Raw genomic sequence first — 21,630 nt, 5'->3', positions numbered from 1 at the left:
AGAGCTGAACTTATAGCTCTAGGTGGCTAATGAAAGAAATCTTGGGGGTGGATAAAGAACCATTGCGAGAACTTTCCTTCTTTCCTTTTGTGACTGAATCCCCAAATCCTTATCATTCTCTCTGGGTGCTTGGACCCCACCCCACCCCCAGGAACCAGCCCCAACATTAAGGCTATTTTGTAGGGATGCTCTTACCGTCAGGAACTTCATCTGGCCTCTTTCTCTTCTCATACACAACAATGATCACCACAAGGATGATGATTTCAGCCAGAATTCCCAAGAAAGGCCAGAGCGGGGCCAGGTGGCTCCGTACCCTGAGGATGGTGACGACTGAGGTGGTGCCAATGGAGTTGGTGGCATTACATTCATACTCGCCGGGGTCTTCTGTGATCTGAAGGTTCATGATGTTCAGCTCAGTGTAATTTTCCTTGTTGATAATGAAGAAGCGTCCAGAGGTATTGGCAATGTCCTGCTCAGAGGCATAAAAAGTGAGAATACACTGAGGTTCTGTGTCATTTCACCAAGAGCGCAGCCTTCCGAGTACGCAGTGAGGCACTCAGGACTAGAGCACTTACAGCTTTACCAAGCAGGATTTGGAGAGCGTTTTGCAGAGTAGCTCTCTCATTTCCAAATAATGACTCCAAAAAAAACAAAAAAAACAAAAAAAACAAACTCACACAAGAAATCTACCTGAGGCCTGGTTAGTTAATGCCACAGAAGCAGTAACAATCAAGAGCAGATGAAATGCAACACCAGGCAACCGTGAACTTGCCTCCTGCCCCACACAGAATGATGGACAGTGAGGTTCAGTGAGGATGACCTCCTGCAGTGATGGCAGAGGCCACACTTGACAGCTGTGTCCTGACTACTGGATTTCAAATTCTCTAACTGTTTAAAGGAAGAGTACCCAGAAAGCTATAAGATCAGTCAGAAAAAAATAGTTAAAATATAGCCGGAAAGAAGTGTCCTGATAAAACTGAGAGCACTTTATCTCAACCCTAAATCAAACTGCCTATTCAACAAACTGGTTTTCAATGGCATTGATCAGAAATAGTCTTCTTCTCTCTATTCCTCTTATCATTGGAAGTTGTCTCTGCAATAACATTTGGCTTGAAGGCAAGAGCAGTAGTTTTATTATTTAAAATATAACAGGCAGGGGGGAGTGAGACAGTTCAGCAGGTAAGGCTTTTGTCTTGCATGTAGCCAACCCCTATTGAATTCCCAGCACTGAAAATGGTCCCCTGAGCACAGAGCAAGCAGTAAGCCCTAAGTATGGCCTCTCACCCTCACCAAGAAAATAAAACACAAAAGTGACCAAGAGTCCCGGAGCATGAGAAGAACCTTACAGCAGAAAGCGCCCAAAAGTGAAGAACAAGGACTCCTAATCTGCTCTGACAACAGCTCCAGGGCCCCCTACCAGAGACCTCAGAAAGAAACAGACCTTTCTTTTGCCAGCACCTTACAAAGTTAAATGTTAACTTGATCTTTCAATGTCTCCTCTGAAAAATGCAGCACAATATCCTTATCCTGGTCTCCTTTATTAATGGCTATTGGGATTTAGTCATCATCATTCACGTGAAAAGTCATTACCAACACTGTGAGCTCACAGTGACATTGGAGCGATATGACAGCAGGTGGGGCGTTTGCCTTGCACGCGCCCACCCAGGGTTCGATCCCTCCATCTCTCTTGGAGAGCCCGGCAAACTACCGATAGTATCCCGCCTACATGTCAGAGCCTGGCAAGCTCCCTGTGGCGTATTCAATATGCCAAAAACAGTAACAAGTCTCACAATGGAGACGTTACTGGTGCCCGCTCGAGCATATCGATGGACAACAGGAGGACAGTGTTACAGTGAGCTCACAGAATGGGAATAATAATGAATGTGAAATCTTAAAAAGTTAGAAACTTAATCATAATTTACCCTGATAATCTATAACCTTTCCAAAGAAACTGGAAATTAGACATCGCTAATGTCTGTCCCTTCTGAGTCTGCAAGCTAATGATAAAAAATGGTAGCTAGAAAGTACAGTGCTGGGTATACAAGGTCTGGGAACAGAAGAATATGAGAGAGCCCCTGTGTCAGAAAAGGGGATCAAATATCCCTACAGCACTCAGAGCAAATGAGAAGGCATCCCCCTAAGTAAGAAAGAGCCATAAAGCCCATGTTAAGAGCAAGTATTTCCCGGGCTGGAGAGATACCACAGCGGGTAGGGCATTTGCCTTGCACGCGGCCAACCTGGGTTCGATTTCCAGCATCCCATATGAAACCCCAAGCACCACCAGGAGTAACTCCTGAGTGCAGAGCCAGGAGTGACCCCTGTGCATCATCAGGTGTGACCCCAAAAAAAGCAAAAAAAAAAGAAAGAAGAAAGAAGAAACAGTATTTCCCTAAGATAAAGAGATGTAACTGTACAAATATGAGCAGTTCCTCCACAGTCCTGCTGTGCATTCAAGTAATCCAATCCCGTACCAAACAGCTTTAACATACAAGGTTTCCATGCTGTACAGAGACTGTCAGTGACCTCCAGGCCTATGATGTAAGCATCACAACTTTTTTTTTGGTTTTGGCCCATACCTAGCAGTGCTCAGGGCTTACTCCTGGCTCTGTGTTCTGGTGGGGCTCAGGGGGCAACAAGGGGTATCAGGGACTGAACCCACGTCAGGCACGTGCAAGGCAAGCTGGCCCACCATCCTAACTTTAGAAACGGGGCCCAGGCCATACTTGCACGGCAGGTGGCAGCACTTGGGCCCAGATACCAGACCTCCCCAGGAGAAGTCCCAGCAAGCACAGTGAGCCTGTGAGAGCACAGCGAGCGCCCTACTCACCATGAGAACACCGTTCTTCTTCATGCGCCATATCCACTCTGGGTGCGGGTAGCCAACTGACTTGCAGTACATCATGGCATCCTGCCCTTCGTTCTTGTTCTCACTCCGTTTATGGCCAGTAATGTCAGGAGCAGCTATGAGAGAGCAGGAAGGCAGTTACCCACAGACCACAGAAACCCAGCCCATTTGCTAAGAGCTCTGCCCAGGCACCAGCCCTGTACTCGGCTGGGGGAACTTACCTGTGAAACTCAGAACAGAATAAAGAAACAAACCCCACTACCAGTCCAACTTCTCCCAGCAAAGCGGCCCAAGCAGACGGGATTATTAAACAGCAAATCTTGCCAATAATGTAAGAGGTTCTCCACCTACTCAGGTCCAACTGACCATGGATCGAACCCTACTCTAAACTGCCGAAAGATACTCTTATCATCCTTTCACAAGTTAAGATTCTTTTTCTCAAGATACCTACACTAACAACTATGGATTCTGTTTCTAGATATTTCCTTAAGGTAATGAGAAGACCCCAAGATCAAACACATAAAATCAAGTCTCACTGCAAGAAATGTGAAAGCAATGAACGTTTGAAGAAGTTTCCTGAGAACTATTCATGAACAGAAAACACAACCAATGAGCCAAGAAATTCTGTTAAGCAGCATAAAATTCTCACTTGTGGGCCAAAAAGATAGCACAGCAGGTCAGGTGCTTGCCTTGCATGCAGTCTTCCAGACCCTGCACAGGAATGACCCCTGAGCATAGAGCCAGGACTGAAGCCCTGAGCACTGCCAGCTGTGTCAACTCCTGCCCCCCTTTAAAAGAAGAAAGGAATCTTACTTGCAGATGATTCCTACTAATCTTAATGAACCTTACACTAGGGGAATCCTGAGACATACCGAAGCTCTCATCTTCTCTGCTCTTGGGAATTACTGAGCGAGAAATAAACAGCAACTGTGTCTAAAAAAATTCAGTTTCAAGGATTCAAGAAACCTGCTGGGGTGGCTTATTCTTTGATGTTCGGCCTCCTTTTATCTTAAATGCATTTTTCACCATATCTCATCAATTACAGTGGTAGAAAGCAATAAGACTCAAAGTAGGTACATGCCATCACTCTGGCAGTAAAAGTCATCAATAGGCCTGGTCCAAATTCCAGTTTTGCTAATTCTTAATGATTCTGTGTTTCAGTTCTATAGCCATTATCAAATGCACGTCAATTTAGCCTGTTACTTTCATCTAATGCCCTTGGATAATAAAGATGCCAAACATTCACTCTGATACGTGAGGGCCTGGGCAGCTGTTTTTTTCATATGTGAGCTGATCCCAGGTTTCCCCTTTGATTGGCTTAGTTTTTCTTGACTTAAAAATAATCTGAATTCCTGCTTCTCTCAGCCTGCATTTCCCAGGCTCTGCAGAGGTTCTTAGATGGGACTGGCCCGGGCAAGGCTCCAGGCTGTCTCCGTGACAGAGTGAGCTCTCGGTGTTTTCTCAATAAGCTGTTATAAAGGAAAGGTCTTTTTGTTTCTTCTAGTCAAAATCCTCCCTATAGAAGAGAGTGACCAAGCTGGCTCAATCTTGTTCCCAGCAAGCCAGATTTCTCCCACTCAGTCCCCTCTTAAGTCTACTGTTTGATCTAGTCCCCATTCCAAAGTGCTTCCTTTAGTCAATAAATAGTAAGAAGCATCTTGGGCCCTGCAATGGAGTAAGCAGCGTGGCCAGAGACTTGAGTAACTGCTACACCGGGTGTGGAGGAGCAAGAATTGACAGCAAGCAGAGAAGCGACCACATTTTGTCCTAGTTGTATTTTTTTGGATCTGACAGACACTTGTTGGGCACCTACTGCATGCCAAATATGTCACAGAGCAGTTGGGGAAGGCATATTTTAAAAAAAGAGAAAGAGAACAAGACTGCTTTTGTATCTGTGGAACAAGACTAAATTAAGGGAAAGGCAAAAGCCTTGAGACAGAAGTAGGTACATTTTAATGTATAAGGGACCGCAAGGAGAAGCTGGTCTGGACTCAGCAAAGTGAGACAAGTGGCAGGCAATGAAATCAGACAGGACTCGGGAGACCACAGGTGAGTATTAAGCACAAGTGAAATGACTGGTATGTGGGGGCTGGAGCGATAGTGTAGCGGGTAGGGCGTTTGCCTTGCACGCAACCAACCCAGATTCGATTCCCAGCATCCCAAATGGTCCCCCGAGCACTGCCAGGAGTAATTCCTGAGTGCGTGAGTCAGGAGTAACCCCTGTGCCTCACCAGGTGTGACTCAAAAAAAAAAAAAAAAAAAAGAAAGAAAGGAAAAAGAAATGACTGAATGACTGGTATGTTTTCATAGGCACCCTTGCTACAGTGTAGGGAACACTTGAACACCGGTAGAGATTTTAGGGGAAGTAATACCAACTCGAGACTTTAAGAATAATACAGGTACAGGCAGGGTCGGAGTGATAGTACAGTGGAGAGGGTGTTTGCCTTGCACACTGCAGACCAGGGTTTGACCCCCTGGCATCCCATATGGTCCCCCAAAATTCCTGAGTGCAGAGTCAGGAGTAATCCCTGAGCACTGACAGGTGTGACCCAAAAAGAAAAAGAATACAGTCAAATGAGAGGGCAGGATGAATGAGGCAGTTAAAATGGAATTGGGTAAGTGGTGGATGTATTTTCTACACTGAGCTAGTATATTTAAGAGTGGACTGAATGAGGGATTAAGTGTGGAGTTGAATATGAACTGCTTACTCAGTTCCTTTAGTTCCTTTTCTCCTGGAGAGGCACAGACTAAATGTGACTCTTGACTAGATCCATGATTTCTCCTCAGAAAGAAGAAAGCATGGCTGGGAATTAACAGAGACCCTTAAAGAGAAATTTCACACCCAACAGGGAAAGGACTCACTCCCTGACTAGTCACTTCCTTCAATCATATCAATGGTTTCTCTTGCAGTGTCCTACAGAGTGTCACAGCAGGGGCTCCCAAAAAATACCTTAATTGCTCAACAATTCTCGTATCTAGATCAGGTTCCCAAACTAACTTGGGCTTTAACGGGAAAGAAAGAGGGGGAAGGAAAAAAGAACAAGATTACTCAATACCCTTCTGGAAATCTACCTTCTTTAGAGAACTAAAAGCATGCCTATTCCCTAACTACACCCAAGCAAAGCTACTACCATACCCCCAGATCATTCTAGCACCCACCCTGTCACCCCCCAGTATAGCAGTATCACCCTTGGGAAACACTGACCAAGGCCGTTGGCTGTGGGCCAAGGCATGTTTCTTACTTCTCCCTATAGTCTGATCTGCCTGCACATAGAAATGTCCACCTTCACTGTCAGCTGGCGGCTGGACAAACTCAGGCAATGGAGAAATTAACCTAGTGTTACAGTCAACTGCAACAGAGCTGAGAAAAGATCAGATATGGAACTACTTATCTAGAACACTTTGCTGAACACTTTTGAAACAAAACCTAAACCTCTCAGCTCATTTTGTTTGTTTTGGGTCAAACCTGGCGATGCACAGGGGTTACTGTTGGCTCTGCACTCAGGAATTACTCCTGGCAGTGCTCGGGAGCCCATGTGGGATGCTGGGAATCGAACCTGGGTCGATTGCATGCAAGGCAAATGCCCTACAGCTGTGCTATTGCTCCAGCCCCTCTCAGCTCATTCTTAAAGAAACTCCATTCCATACAGGTGTTGTCAATGTGTGAGCTACTTCCAAATCAACATACTGATCCCACATGGACAGTCCCTCTGCTTCATTTATGCATCAAATTCCCATCTTTACTGCAGGTGAAACAGGCTTGGTTAAAGGCCGAGGACGATTACTATTAGACAAGGACTAAGCCCAGCAGCCAAGACGACTGGCCAAAGAGGAGGGAACGTGGCTGCCGGCTTCTGCTCAACAAAGCCTACGAAGCCTAGCTGTCCACCAGCAGATTCACCATCGGGAGCAGAGACTCATGCAGCTTTCTCACTATGATGGCGCTCCCGTTCCTGCAGCAGACTCCACTGAAAGGGAGGCCCTGCTCTTCCCAGACAGCAAGCCTCAACCGACTCCGCCACCTGCGCATTTTTCAAAAGCAGGATGCCCAGGCCACCTGTCGGATCCATTACAGACTTGAACCACTGCACTGATGCTTCTCTTGGCCCCAGTGTTTGAGGCTGGGGGCTTCCGAGGAGGAAGGTTTCTATTGGACAGGGACATGAGAAGGAGTCAGGGGCACTGAGGTGCGCTCTCACAACTGAACTCATGACCACTAGGGAAGATGCTCAGCAATAATTCCCCTCGCTAACCCATCCTCCCACCTGCGTCCCTGTGAGGAACAGAGGCATGCTGGATCTCGAAGACCCGCCACCTCAGAAGTCCCCAAACTATTTGGCCAAACGCCCTCTTTTCAGGAAAAGAAAAAAAAAGTTTACAAAGGGCCTCCAATCACATTCAAGCCACTGGAGCCTCCAGGCGTTGCAAGCACCCCACGGGGGCAGTACGCCTGCTTTGGGAAGCACTGACCTATCATCCTCATCATACACACCTGGAACCGAGGCCCGGAGGAGGAAGTGACGGGTCAGGGTCATGGCCAGACTAACTTGGCCAGGAGAGGATTGGAACTCATTCTTTTCCCCTCTGAACCCAAGATTGCCTCCAGGAATACAGTAATGTGGCTGCATGCTCAGGTGAAGGCCGTTGACTCCACCACGAGCTCTTGGCAAGTCACTTCATTTTCCTTTCTCATTTCTTCACCCAGAAGATCAATATAACCACAGCACTTTTCCTCAGAAAGTTGTGCAGACTAAAGAGGAAAGGAAGGACTTCCCCTAACACAGTGCCTGGCAAGTAGCGTGCAATAATGTCAGTCATTCTTAAATTATTAAAGGGCAAGGTGGCACCTGGAGAGAGAGGAAGGAAGAACAGGTGCGACAGTCTTACTGAAGTTGACGTTCAAAGTGTCCTAGCAGTTTCAAGATACTATAACACAGAAAGACTTTTAAAGCGCAACCTGGCTCAGAACCGGCTTCAAAATCTATTCCAGCCAAAAAGGTATCAAAAAGGTATCAGAACCTTTGAGCACTCTCACTTGTCTGCTGATCTAGCTGCCTAGCATATAAAGGATCCTGGAAGTGCCCTGCGTGCAGAGTGCCATGCCAAGAGTTCTGCCAGTCTTAATGGTATTTGTCACCATCACCATAGTCCATTTGCCAATTTGACACCATATCCACGTGGTTTCAAGCCATCAGAATTCCGATACACTGCAAGGCCATGTTACCTAACAGGAAACAGAGACGGCAGGCAAGGCCATCCAGAACTTGTAACGTTGTCCTAACATCCCAAGAGAAAGCAAGCTAAGAATGTGGGAGAAGAACAAGATTAAGCTTGGTGTGTGTGTCCACAACAGACTGTGAGACTCCCTGAGGTGCTCACAGAGCAGAGATAAAAGAGTGAGGGACCTACTAAGATGCTAGACCAAACTTTCTTGGAGCTGGCACGTACCTTTCATATGAAATGGCAGTCTGTTTGTTGTAAAGGATCTGAAAGCCACCAAAGTCCTTTTCTTTTTTTGAAGTAAAAGAGATTTTATTTGGAGGTTTTCAGGAAGGGGAAGGTGGGGAAAGAAATGGAGAGAGTAACACTCTAGAGGGGAGATGCGGCACTACATGTGCGCGGCCATGTGGGCACAAGCAGCAAATGGGCTCAGGTAGCACATGCCCCCAAAAATCCTCTTCTAAAACAAACATTAAAACTCAAACCCCCTGCTTCTTGAATTAATCAAAATGCTTGCAGGGTAGGAATGGAGTTTCAGAGTCATGAGAGGAAATGTTTCCTTTAAGCTTAATAAATTATACAGAAATCTTAGGAGCACTTTTCTTAATTTTAGAGAAGTCAGGGGAGAAGAAAGTAGGGGTAGAAAGGTTGAAGAGACAGAAAATTTCAACGCTCAGTATGAATTCTCTGTAAGATACAACTTCTAAAAGTCAAAAAAAAAAAAAAAACCAGAACAAAACAAAGCCAAAAAACATGGGGGAAGAGAGGTCGAAGAAATGCATCCCAGAGATTCCCAGAGAAGCCAGGTAGGGTTGCTCATTCCCTCTTGCCAGCTAGTCCTACTCATCTTCCACCTCCAACATCTGCTCATGCTAGTTATCTCATACGAAGGAAATGCAACCTACTATTAGATGGGCATTTCACTGTTTACACCTCACTCCCATCCTTTGGGAAAAAAGATACTACTTCAGATAGAAGGCCTTTTCCACGAGACACAAGGATGCTATCTGCCATTCTCAAGGGTGACATGTGCCTCTCCCCCTCTCCCCTTTCATTCCTCCAGTCTTCTTTTCTTTCACACGCAAGTAACCTAAAAAAGATTCATGGATCTCACAAAAATGCCCATTCCTGTGCCAGTCTCACTCCCCACAGAGCTGAGCCCAAACACACCACAGAAATACTTAACCGTAAGAAAAATAAGACAGGACAGAAAGCAGATTGTGTGTGTGTGTGTGTGTGTGTGTGTGTGTGTGTGTTCCCTCTATCCAATGAATGTCTCAGTGCTCAAACATCTTCACCTCTTAGCTTTCTATTACTCAGCATACTTTTAAAATCACTGCAGCTATAAAAAGATAATTGCCTGACCCCACCCTGGAAGCACTGATGAAATAAGATGCAGTTTATATGAAAATGCTTTGGGAGCACACACATACACACCACTCTAAATACAAGTTTTATACCCAAGCATATCTGGAAAACTAGATCTGAAACAAGCTGAAAATGTTTCTAGTCCTATAGGCAAACCTTTTTAAATTTCCACATTCAGTCTTTTACAGACCAAACTATAATCTGAAAGCCATTAAGCTGTTTCCTATCAAGATGTTGAAAGGAGGGGCTGGGGTGATAGCACAGCATTTGCCTTGCACGCGGCCGACCTGGGTTCGATTCCCAGCATCCCATATGGTCCCCTGAGCACCACCAGGAGTAATTCCTGAGTGCAAAGCCTGGAGTAACCACTGTGCATGGCCAGGTGTGGCCCAAAAAGAAAAAAAAAAAAGCCTAGCATTTCTTATAAATTCCTTAAGAAATAAAAACTATCCCAGTTAAACCCTTAAATGCAATCACCAAGCATCCGTCAGAACCAGAGTCCCATCTTCTCAAGTGGCACTCCTTCCTCTGACCTGTTTCCACTCCTACAAGTACTGCTCAAAAATCAATGGTGTCGGGTCTGGACCAATAGCACAGCAGGTAGGGCGTTTGCCTTGCAAACGGCCGACTGGGGTTCGATTCCCAGCATCCCATATGGTCCCCTGAGCACCGCCAGGGGTGATTTCTGAGTGCAGAGCAAGGAGCAACCCCTGTGCATCGCTGGTGTGACCCAAAAAGGAAAAAAAAAACCAATGGTGCCAAATCATTATGCCTGGACTTGCCATGTCCTTAGGCTAAGTGAGGACAATCAACCAAACATGCAGCTCCCCTCCCCTGCCCATCCTGCTCCCAAACTCAGGATCCGTGCTGAGGCTCTGCCTGTATCGCTGCAGAGCTCCAGGTCCGACGTGGAGGTGTGGAAAGGCAGCCCAGAGTTCAGCTCACCCATGTGCGGAAAAGCCCCTGGGTGGCTTCTGGAGAAACCTCCTAGGTCTCCGATCTCAGGTCAGACAACTATGAAAGTCTCTCAAAGGAGATAAACCCAGATCTCTGAGAAAAGCAACTGAATCCATCCAACCCCAAATTCCAGCTTCTCTGATCTGTGTGGACCAAACAACGCTACCGCTGCTTGAAAGGATTCAATCCGGCAGCTCGGAGGTTAGGACTATGCAATCAAGACACTCACTTCGTAGTATCACAGGACAGCAACTCTGGATTTGCCTGCACTTCTCTCGAATCTGCATTTTTAATCTCCCAAGTACTTTATTTCTATTTATTTATTTATTTAGCTTTTTGGGTCACACCCGGCGATGCACAGGGGTTAATCCTGGCTCTACACTCAGGAATTACCCCTGGCGGTGCTCAGGGGACCATATGGGATGCTGGGAACTGAACCTGGCTCGGGCCGTGTGCAAGGCAAATGCCCTACCCGCTGTGCTATCACTCCAGCCCCTCTCCCAAGTACTTTAAAGGAAGGCCTCAATATCTGCTGTATTGGACCTTCCCATTTCTTAAATTTATCCTTCCAAGTTCTAGGGATCTCCCTATTATTTTAAGTTTGTGGCTTTTTAAAGCAAAAAGAAAAACACTAAGGGAGAGGAATGCCAGAGAAGAAAAATAAACCCTCGCCTCTTTGGCCTGCACCAGTCACCCACCACTACTGATAGGGTCAGTTTCATAAACTGACCTATCCCACAGGACTGGGATTCCGGGAGACTGAGGTTCTCTGTGGGCTCTGCACAAAGACTGGGTGATACAGAGCACGTAGTTTCACTTTTCTAGGTCTTGGGTGTTCTCTGAAATAACACAGGAATCTGGGACTGATGACTTTGGGTAGCTCCACTTTTATATCCCACTGGCCCTTCTCAGAACTTTCGCTTGGAGTCTCCTATCTAAGATGCCATGCATGCCATAAAAATTTAAAGACTAAAATAAATCATTCACAACAATTTTTATTCACCCTACATGACTGCACTTTGCCAAATCCTGATGGTACATTTCTCGTTAAAAATTTTATTTATTTATTTTTTTTTTGGTTTTGGGACCACGCCCAGCAGTACTCAGGGCTTATTCTTTGTTCTGGGCTCAAGGATCACTCTTGGCAGGCTCAGGGGCGCATACCCATGGAGTGCCAGGGAAAGAACCTGGTTCAGGCAGGGCAAGCATCCTACCAGCTGTGCTCTGGTCCTACCTGCTGGCCCATTTCTGCAGAATAATAATACTTACAAGGCACTGTTCTCAAAAATTTATGTAAGGCTGAACCATACAAAATCATCAAAACTTAAGCAATTTTGACAAAAACAGGAGTCAGCTATGTCTTGACCTATTTTATTAATGTACTTAATAATCCTAACAAACTTGAGAGATAGGTACTGTTGCTATTCTCATTCTACAACTGAGAAAAGAGAAGCCAAGAGAAGGTATACAAACTCACCATAATCACACAGTCTAGTGCCTAACAGCGTTGGAGTTTAACCCTGTGGAGCTGCTTTCCTGAGCCTGTGTCCTAATCAACACACGATACTGCCTCTCACATGCAAACAAGACACTGAAGACCACAAGTGCAGCCCAACATGTGTCTCAGGAGACAGCACAGTGCACAGTGCAGTCTCAGAGGGGTCACAGTACCTTTCACTTCAATGGTGGCATTTGCTTTAGGAGCACCGAGAAACTGGAACACACAGTGGTATTCGCCTGAATCTTCGGCTCTCGGCTTACTGATCCTGCAGAGATGAGAAGGAAAGTAAGTGAGGAAGATGGACACAACAGAAGAATCAAAGGTGCAACTGGGGCCCTTCTGTCACCTTCCCATACCTGAAGCAGAGACCTTGCTCTGTGTATCCCACGCTCGTGCCTTAGTCCCAGCGGGCACCAGGAATACGAAGTGAACAATACGTGGCCCCTAGCCAAGAATCATTTGTGTGCTCCAGTCTACTGAAAGAAATTAACTACTGAAAAAGCAATCAAAAATGAGGACTGTACACAGGACTAAAACCTACACTGAACAGGGAGGCTGGGACCACTGCTAAAATGGCTTTGCTCCCCTGATGTTCTTCTGTGACTCCATGGGCCCTGAAGGCCTTGCTGAGGTAGCGTGTTCTTCCTTAGCTATGTTTCACTAGCAGAACCCAAAGAGAATGTGAAGACCACACAGCTACAACCAGCGCATCAGACACAGAGACGCTCTGATGCAAGAGCTGAGCCTGCAGGATCTAAGGCCCAACTCCAAGGCCAGCCTTTTCCAGACCTGCCGCTTGCCCACCTCTCTCATCTCGCCTCCGTCTCTTCTAGCACTTTTCAGTCTTTTCCAACATGCCTCCTCAAACTCTCAATACAAGACGTCCCTTTACATAGAACTCTCTTCATCACTGTGCGTCTACCTGACTCCCTTTCGGTGGTCATGGCTAACATATCATTTCCCCACCACCACTCCCCACTCCCGGTGACATCTCTCATCCTGATCAGTTTTTCCATTCTACACCGTAATTCTTGGCGGCATTTACCACAATGTGGAATTACGTATTTCAAGAACAGTTTGATGAACTTTCATTTTCACAACAGACCAAGTAGACAGGTACTATTCGCTTGGCATGCAATTCTACGCCCAGCATATAGCTGGTTTCCGGTGTATAAATAAACGAGGACTGAATGAACACCAACTCAAGAGTGAGAAGCTATGCACAGGTCCTGACCAAGTTAAGCAGGGTTACAGAAAGGACCATAAGCTGTGCAACTGGAGATGGCCATCTAGCTCAAAGGGCTAAACACTTGCTCTATATGCAGGCAGTCTAGGAAAGGTGCTCAAGGTGGTCAGTCTTGAGCATCATCTGATGTGGCCTCAAAACAGCAAGTATGGTATGTCAGGAAAGCATTTCCTTCAAACCCCATACGATGATCCCAAACTAGTTTTCTTGCTCTTGAAGACCAGATTCCCAGTATGCTCCAATCCCCCCACGCCCTCCAACATGCACAGAAGGGATACTATGCAATTATAAAAAACAAAACAGCAGCCTCCAGATTATACAGCATTTGGTCTTCTGCTCTACAGTTAAGAAATAATATGACCAGATCTCCTATATACTTAAATTTGAGAAAAACTCTTACTCTCAATTGCTGGCTGACTGGCCGATACACTGACTCTCCCTCTCCTACTGTTCATCCCTCAAAAGAACCATCAACTCAGGGTTACAGATGAGGCGAGACAGAGCCCATCTCCAAAAATGTCTCAGCATTCCATGATGAAATAATATTCTGAGAGTAATAATTGACGGGGCTGGAGCGATAGCCCAGCGGTAGGGTGTTTGCCTTGCACGCAGCCAACATGGCCGACCCGAGTTCGATTCCTCCAGCCCTCTCGGAGAGCCCGGCAAGCTACCGAGAGTATCTCGCCCGCACGGCAGAGCCTGGCAAGCTCCCCGTGACGTATTCGAGATGCCAGACACAGTAACAACAAGGTCTCCAATGGAGACGTTACTGGGCCCGCTCGAGCAAATCGATGATCAATGGGAGGACAGTGACAGTGACAATAATTGACAGTCTTATTTTGAAACAAATACCTCTTAAGTCAATAGGAAAAAAAGGACAAGAAAAAAAAAGACAAAAATCAGCTCTTTTTAGTAAATGTTCCAGAATTCTACAGAGAACCAGCAGCTTTATTTAGAGGGCTTAACCGGATTTTGAATTTCTTGAGATACTGGAGAAGTTGTTCTCAAGCTTGAAGTCATGCCTAAAGACCTCAAAATCTCCTCACAACATTCCTCAATTGTCTTTTTTTTTTTTTTATTAGTGAGACACCATGAGGTACAGTTGTAGACTTACAAATTTTTGTGCTTGGGTTTCAATTATACAGGACAGAAGGAAAATGATCCCTCCAGGCTGAGAAGAAGCAGGGTCTGAGACTGGCTCTATAGCTAATATATTGGGCGGCCAAGGAATCCATCACTCGTTAGCCCAACCACGGAGAAAACAGAGATCCCCTGAAACACTGACAATGCAGAACACCTCTATCAGAATTTCTAATAAATTTTTTTTAAAAAAATGTGGAGAGAAGAAGCATTTTATTAACTCAGGGCCAAACACCATAAAGTTACAGTCCATTAAAAACATAATTGGACGCTGGCAACTACGAGAGGTACTATGAAAAACAAACTTGCAAAACAGACTAAGAATATATGCCTTTTACTTCTCTACGTCTCTAGCTGATTAACCATTTCCAAACAATGAGTATATACAGAGCTGAGATCATATTTCAAATTTTCTATCAGGAGGTAGATTAGCTGAATTCCTCCTAAATAGTATACAACAGCAGGAAAAAAGTGACATGAGTCTCAAAAGTCAGATCTCCAGATCTGACTAGTTCTAAAACCTATTAGAAAAAGCATGTGGCCTTGAAAACTGCCAAGGAGTAATTACTTGGAGTATTAATTTTCGCATGCAAAAAAAAAATTTTTTTAAAGGAGAAAGAATAATGTGCATCAAATGCTTATCAATGATCTCAATTCTGTAAATCTTCTTTTCTACTATTCAGTAAGTAGGTTTTTCTGATCCTACTCCATTGTGATGCTTCTTTGCACTGGACCAGAAAACTAATCCTTTTCTACCCCAGTTATCAAATGGGAACAAATTTCTGAAAGGTGAGATGCCATAGTGTTCAAGACATTCCCCAAAACTACCTAATCTTAGACATCAAATATTCCAAAGGGAATATTCCCAGGGGGTTGGGGCTTGGTGTATTTGTCAAAGGGTACTCTCAGCTCATCATCCCTTTCCGGATCACAGAAGAGCCTGGTGAGAGCCATAGTAAATACTCCTAAAAGGTTTTATTCCCTGGGAAATATATCCAGGAGAAAGATTCCCATGGGTGATCTTACTCCAAGAATCTAAAACAAATTTCACTCCTGACTCTGCAAAGCACTCATGGCTGATTTCAGGACCTTACTATTCTTGTGACTCTTATTGGCTGGCATCGTTCTCCTGTACAAATCACTCTCACTTTCTCCTCTGTCACTGATGAAGGGATCATCAACAGCTCTCAAATCTGGCTGCTAATCTTAAGCTTTTGTAAACCTTTCACATATCACAAGGCCTCTCCCCAGACACAAGCTTGGATTCTGGAGACACAAACCACCGGTATCTTCTCTCTCATAGAGCATAATATAGACTGTGAATGTCAAGCAAGCTTCATCATGTCCACTCCCATCGTACCTGGCACTACTAGCTAGCCCTCTTACCTGTACTCCATGTTGCTGGCATTCTTCCGCGTGGCCGTCAGTTCTATGCCATTCTTTGTCCAGTAGCTGGATGTAAGAGTGTGGGAGTTGGAGGTGAGGTTACACTGCAGAGTGACAGGGAGAGCACCGATTTCCCGAATAATGACCTCCTCACTGGTGATGATCCTTGGCTCTGTAATAAGAGTGCACAATGATAGGGAGCCACAGCCCTCTGCTCTCCGCAGCCCTGGCCTGAGAGTTGGATGGGGAGGACAGGGGGACTAGAAGAGGGAAGGCAGACAGGACCACATGAGGAATTTCACTTTACCACTTTGGAAGTCAAAAAAGGAAAAACAATGATTATAAGCAATGACCACTAGCGCAGACAACAGCCTGGAGACCAGTTGGCCTAGACGTAAAAAGAACGGGAGAATTACAGGTGCCTGCACTGGCAACAATCCACTTACGTGTCTGAATACCACCATTTTATGATATAAGAACCACCAACATATCAGCTTCCATTAGAAAAACCAGGCTCCGCCTTGCAGTTCTGAAGACAAAGGCAATACCATTTATATAACTAATAAACTCCCAAAGGAGTCGCTAGGCCCTGGAGCAGTTAGAGCTATAATTAGGTATTACAGGTATGGCTTTTTCCACATTTAAATCTGGTAAACCTATGGCTACCAGCCATGGCCACTGAATATGCAGAAAAAGACAGTAGATCCTAAAAGCAAGTTTTCTTTTGGAAATTTATTATATTTTTCCAAGAGAAAATTCCTAAGGAAGCATCAGTTCTTCTCTCCCAAAACAGATCCCCTCCCCCACCCGAATTGCACTTAAAATACATTTCATTCCAAGATGATAAAATTTTAACTAGAATGCAACATGTGTTGGTATTATGGGCACCCAAAATTTTAGAGCTGACAGACAGAGTGAAGTGAAACACACTCTTTAAGAGCTTGAAAGGTAAAATGACTTGTGCAAAGTCATAATTATTATGGCTGGCAAAGATGGGTCTAACTGGGGATGTGACTCAGTGGTAGAGCACTTGCCTTGCACATGTGAGGCCCTGGGTTTGATCCCTGGTATCAGAAAAAAATAAAGAAAAAGAAACCAAAGAGGGGCCTAGAAACAGAATTCTTTATCTCTGCCCCACCCAAACAGACTTTGCCACCCAACCCTTGTCCCCTCCCCGCTTAGGGCAATTTTTTTTTCCTTTTTGGGACACACCTGACGATGCACAGGGGTTGCTCCTGGCTCTGCACTCAGGAATTACCCCTGGTGGTGCTCAGGGGGCCATATGGGATGCTGGGAATCGAACCAAGGTCGGCCGTGTGCAAGGCAAACGCCCTCCCCGCTGTGCTATCGCTCCAGCCCCGCTTAGGGCAATTTCTATAGTTCACTTCCTTGTTCTACCCTGGGCTTAGAAAACCTGTTTGGTATCTACAAAACCAATTTGAGTCAACTATTGTAACACACTGAGTAGACACACTATGTCCCTCCTAGAAGGTTCATGAAAGCTCTCTGAGTTCCATCACTGTATTAAAGTCAGGGTTTTTTAGTCACTTTTTTATTATTTATCTTTTATCTTTCCCAGGGTTATCATTTTTTGGGTACTTTTTGGTCAAACATTTTCAGAGAAAACTTTAAAATTACTCTGCCCCACCCCCCACCCAAGTCTCTCTTGGAAATCTTTTACTATTTCCCTGAACTATTTCCTATCTACAACTCTACAGTGCTCCCTGGCAGCATTTTATGCAACCTAGTTAACTCTGGATTCTTAAGGACAATAGTCTCTCCCCCAGCCAGAACTGTTTTGTCACCATGCAGGAGGAAAGGATGGGGAAATCATGGGACACTTGGAAAGAAATGTCATCCCTAAGGAGCTTCTAATCAATATAGCAAATCTGATTTGTAAAACTGATTTGTTCATCTCAAAAACTTGTGATTCAATAAAGCAACTCCTCGAGTTAGATCTTTAACAAACTGTCACTATCTTGTAACTCTGGCAAAAGGACAATCGTTAGCTTCCACTGGGCACTGGTCCTTATCGAGAACATCAAACAGGGTCTCTATGTACAGATAATGGAGGCATGGCAGCCACTGAGACAGAAGCAGATGCATGTAAACATGTTAGCGCAGTGGTGTCCCATGGTTTCCAAAACACACTGGACAGAAGCCAAGTCCCTGGGCCTTAAGAAGTCGAGCAGAACGGCTGCATCCCCTGCAATGAAAGGTGCACACACACACCATCAGCAGAAAGCATCACAACTCCAAGAAAAATCAAAACCAAGCAAAACAAAAGAGAAAAAAAAAAGAGAGAACCAGTACTTCACAGAAATTAAAAAAATATAAAGGCAACATTAAAACCCAAACACACTTTTAGGCTTCTACTGAATTTTTATTATCCAATTTCATTTCTGTCCTGCTGGATCGTCCTCTCAGAGTGCACTGAGAAAGGTGATCCTTGAGAATGAGGCTGAGCTTCCAGACGCTTAGGTACACGGAGACCAGAGTAAATGCTACTCTTACCTGTGGAGATGCAAATGACCACTGCAGTTCAGGGAGATTAAGAAGCTGATGAGAGCAACCTGGTGAACTTTCTGCCAAGAATTCTTGGAAGGCAAAGGAAAGCACTTTTTCCCTTAAGTGTTAAAGATCCAGGAGAGAGTCAGCTGGGAGCAAGTGGATAGTTTTAATTGGTTTAAATGATTCTGCACCATTGGAGGGCTGTGGGGTGGGGTTGACCTCCCTCCTGTAACTCTGTGGGACCCAGTGCTAGACCAAGCTCCTTGGCCACAGTGCCACATCAGCCTTCTGTACCAGGCTGAAGGTGGGCCTTGACTTCTGTGGCTGAGCACTGCCCAGGGAAGTCCAAGAAAGATGAGCATTTAGGAAAAGCTCACAACTGTTAACTGTCATGGGCTTATAATTAGAAGCAGTGAGAAGGAGACCATTACCCTAGCCATCATTCACATATAAAAGAACATGCAACGGCCAGAGATCCCCTAAAAACTGGGTGCATTTCTCTTTCAGCCATACAAAATTTGGGGAAAGCACTGCCAGGAATACTTCTACTGTTAGAAGACTTCAAACTCCCCCTGGAGGCAAATGTCTTGGGAATGCTGAGATCATAAAATATTCCAATTAGAAGGGAACTGGGAAAGGGCGGTGGGGAGACTGTTGTTTTGGTTTTAAAGTCTAAGAACCCTGGTTCTTTAGAACAGTCAGGAAAGGTGAACTGGCTGATGGGGAAGTTTGGGGAGGAGACTAAAACAAGGTCCACATCCAGTCCTACAGAGGAAGTTTATTTTCAGTAAACTGGGAGAATACTGTATATTCTTGGGATCAGTGGATAGGTACCCCAAAGCCTCAGCATCTTCTAGCCCCAAGGTACGGCCTTTCTGGCCATGCATGAGTCCACTTGTGTGAGGCTCCTGGAAATACAAATGTCCAGCCCAGCCCATGCCTGCAAACTTCTGCAAATCTTTGTGGCCATTTGGGTAATTTCACTTTTTATAAGGAAAGGAGCAAGGGGAGCAGGAGAAGGAGGCGTGCAAGGGAAAAATTGTTAAATGAAAGAAAAATCGCTGGGTTAATGTTCCCCATTTTCACATAGACAACGCTTTTTCCCTTTCCAGAAGCAGGTTCTCTGATCGACAGTGCCACTGCAGCAGCCTCTCCTGCCTCTCCGCGAGAGCCTCTTCCCTTCTCAGGCTTCGACTGATTTACTATTTAAAAAGACAGCTAATTTGGTATTTTCCCACGGAAGCAGATAAATTCAGGGCCTAAGTCACACAACCACCTGAATTATTGCCAAATCCCTCAGAAACATAATTTACTATTTTCCCTTAATTCTCTCTGAATCAATCCATTCTTGAAGCTACAAGAACTAACTCTGGGCTTTCCTGGAGTCTGAGGAGGGAAGGTGAAACCTGGAGGTGCTTTCCAGGAAACAGGATGCTCCCTCACCGAGAACCGGGTCCTGGGTTTCACTTCCGGCACTTACGTGGTGAGGCGGCTCCTTCCTCCCTGTTCTTCCCATCATGCACGTGGCAAGACCCTTCACAGAGAACAAGGCAGCCCCAGAGCTCCCGTGTCTCCTGTCTCACGTGTGCCTGCTACCTGCAGTGGCGGGGATCTGTTTGGTTCACCCTCAACACTCAGAGGACCAGGGCTGGAATTCCGTTTCCTCTTTATTTCAAGAGACAAAGAGAAGGCCCCAGAGAACGAAGGGCTGCCTAAGTGCGGGAGGTTTGCCGGCCTCGGGGGAGGAGCGTTGTCAGAGCTGGTCATCTGAGTCAAACTGTCTGCGAGCAGGACTCAGGCACACCTCTGACTCTGAAACAGCAGAAGGGGGCTTTGATCACCTCTCTGCAGCTTAGGGTCACCTGCACAGCAATGGTAAGAAACGTGGAGGGACTCCGGGGCTGTGGCATGTCTGCTGGCCGGGACCAACGAGGAGTGCACTGCTGCAGTGAAGGGCCGTTATCAGAGAAGCACGTGCTCCCGTTTCAGAAAAGAAAAAGAGCTGGAACTATGGAAATACCCAAACTTACATGCCACCCGACAACCAGAACACACCACCACACCACACCCATGGCAACACTCCCATCACAGAACAGGAGGACACGGAGTCACACAGAGGGAAGGGGCCGGGCAGACAAACTTAGAACAAGAGAGGTGAAGGCAGCTACTCAGAGAGCTTCGGACAGATGAACAGAAGAAATAAAAGTAGTTAGATCGGGGAGAGAAACAAAAACAGAAAGGCACCAGAGAATAAGTCAGCAAAAGGACAGCAGGAACCCTACTACAAAACCGAAGGGGAGGGAAAGAAACGGTTCAACACTGCCCTGGTTTGACTGCCCGGGCGGTGAGTTTTAGGAGAGCTGGTCTTGGGGTCTGTTTTAGCCTCCCCAGTTCTCCCTCCCCGCCTCTTCCCCACGCAGATGATTGTGGACAGTCACGGATTTCCCCCAAGTTCCTTGTTCCTGAGGAGAAAGACACAGAGAAGGGGAGGGGGCCAGGGGGGCAGAGAGGACGGCAAAGAAGAGGGAGGAAAAAAGTTGCCACAGATGTTTTCATACACTACAACCAGAAGGGTCGTGGGTTTGCGAAAACGAAGACAAGGGGTGGGGTGAGCGATCATACCGGGGAAGAGGGAGAGGAAGCGAAGGGAAGGGTGAGTGGGCCACCTCTAATGACTACAGTACTACTACTGTAGGGTGCTGGACTCACTCTGAAGGACGCTTATGGTGGCCTGGGCTCGAATCCATGTTATGGAGGGGTTTTGCCTCAAGTCATTCCTCTTGGGGTCGTTGCTGGCCCTGCACTCGTAAGTCCCAGAGTCCTCCAAGGTGAGCCGGGTTATTCTCAGCACACTCACGCCGTTTGACCCGTAGGCGGTGTTTACGGTGACACGGCGCTTCCGAGCACCGTCCCACAGCTGTCTGAAAGACTCTGCCCGGTTGACTTCTGCGTACCACCACTGGATCTCTGGCGTGGGGCTCCCGACCACGTCACAGTACAGCTCAAAGGCGTCCCCAGTGAGCTTAGTTTCTGACATGGGCGACTTGACAAACCCAGCTAGAGGGAGGGGGAGCAGGAATGCAGTGACAGGCCAATCAGAAAAAAAAAGAATCAACAGGTGTTAATAGTAATTTAAAGAAAAGAAAAGAAAAAAGCAAATGAGTTGCAAAGAACAAAAAGGATTCATTTTTAAACTATAAGAGACAGTAAATAGCATTTCATACAAGCTTTCAGAAGAACCACCCTGGGAAGCTTATGGAGCAAAGGCAGGCTAGTTACAAGCTCGGGCAGCCCAGGTGCTGGCCAGGCAGAAGCAAGCTGGCTGGGAAGCATCGTTAAGCAATGGGCCCAGCTGTAGGAATGAGAAGCCTCCAGGGCCAGGAAAGAATCTCTTTCCTTAGAGCACGACCATTACCTTTTCAAACTCAGGCAAGCAATGAAAGATAACCAGAAGTG

General features: G+C 45.9%; 1 protein-coding gene across 2 annotated transcripts in view; it reads right to left on the bottom strand.

Annotated features, from left to right (window-relative positions):
- NPTN (neuroplastin) overlaps positions 1-21,630 on the bottom strand; it is a 62,109-nt gene that overhangs the window by 8,416 nt on the left and 32,063 nt on the right. For both annotated transcript variants that reach the window (XM_056128808.1, XM_056128809.1), the window contains exons 2-6: positions 20,884-21,231; positions 15,664-15,835; positions 12,062-12,156; positions 2,828-2,961; positions 196-469 (exon numbers count right to left, since the gene is read on the bottom strand). In XM_056128808.1, the coding sequence (XP_055984783.1) occupies positions 196-469; positions 2,828-2,961; positions 12,062-12,156; positions 15,664-15,835; positions 20,884-21,231 (1,023 nt within the window). The remainder of the gene's footprint in view (positions 1-195; positions 470-2,827; positions 2,962-12,061; positions 12,157-15,663; positions 15,836-20,883; positions 21,232-21,630) is intronic.

This window comes from Sorex fumeus, unplaced genomic scaffold (genome assembly GCF_029834395.1).
Source record: "Sorex fumeus unplaced genomic scaffold, SorFum_2.1 ptg000067l, whole genome shotgun sequence".
Taxonomy (NCBI): domain Eukaryota; kingdom Metazoa; phylum Chordata; class Mammalia; order Eulipotyphla; family Soricidae; genus Sorex; species Sorex fumeus.
The sequence above is the reverse complement of the archived record's forward strand: the minus strand, read 5'-3'. Positions and strand labels throughout refer to the sequence as shown.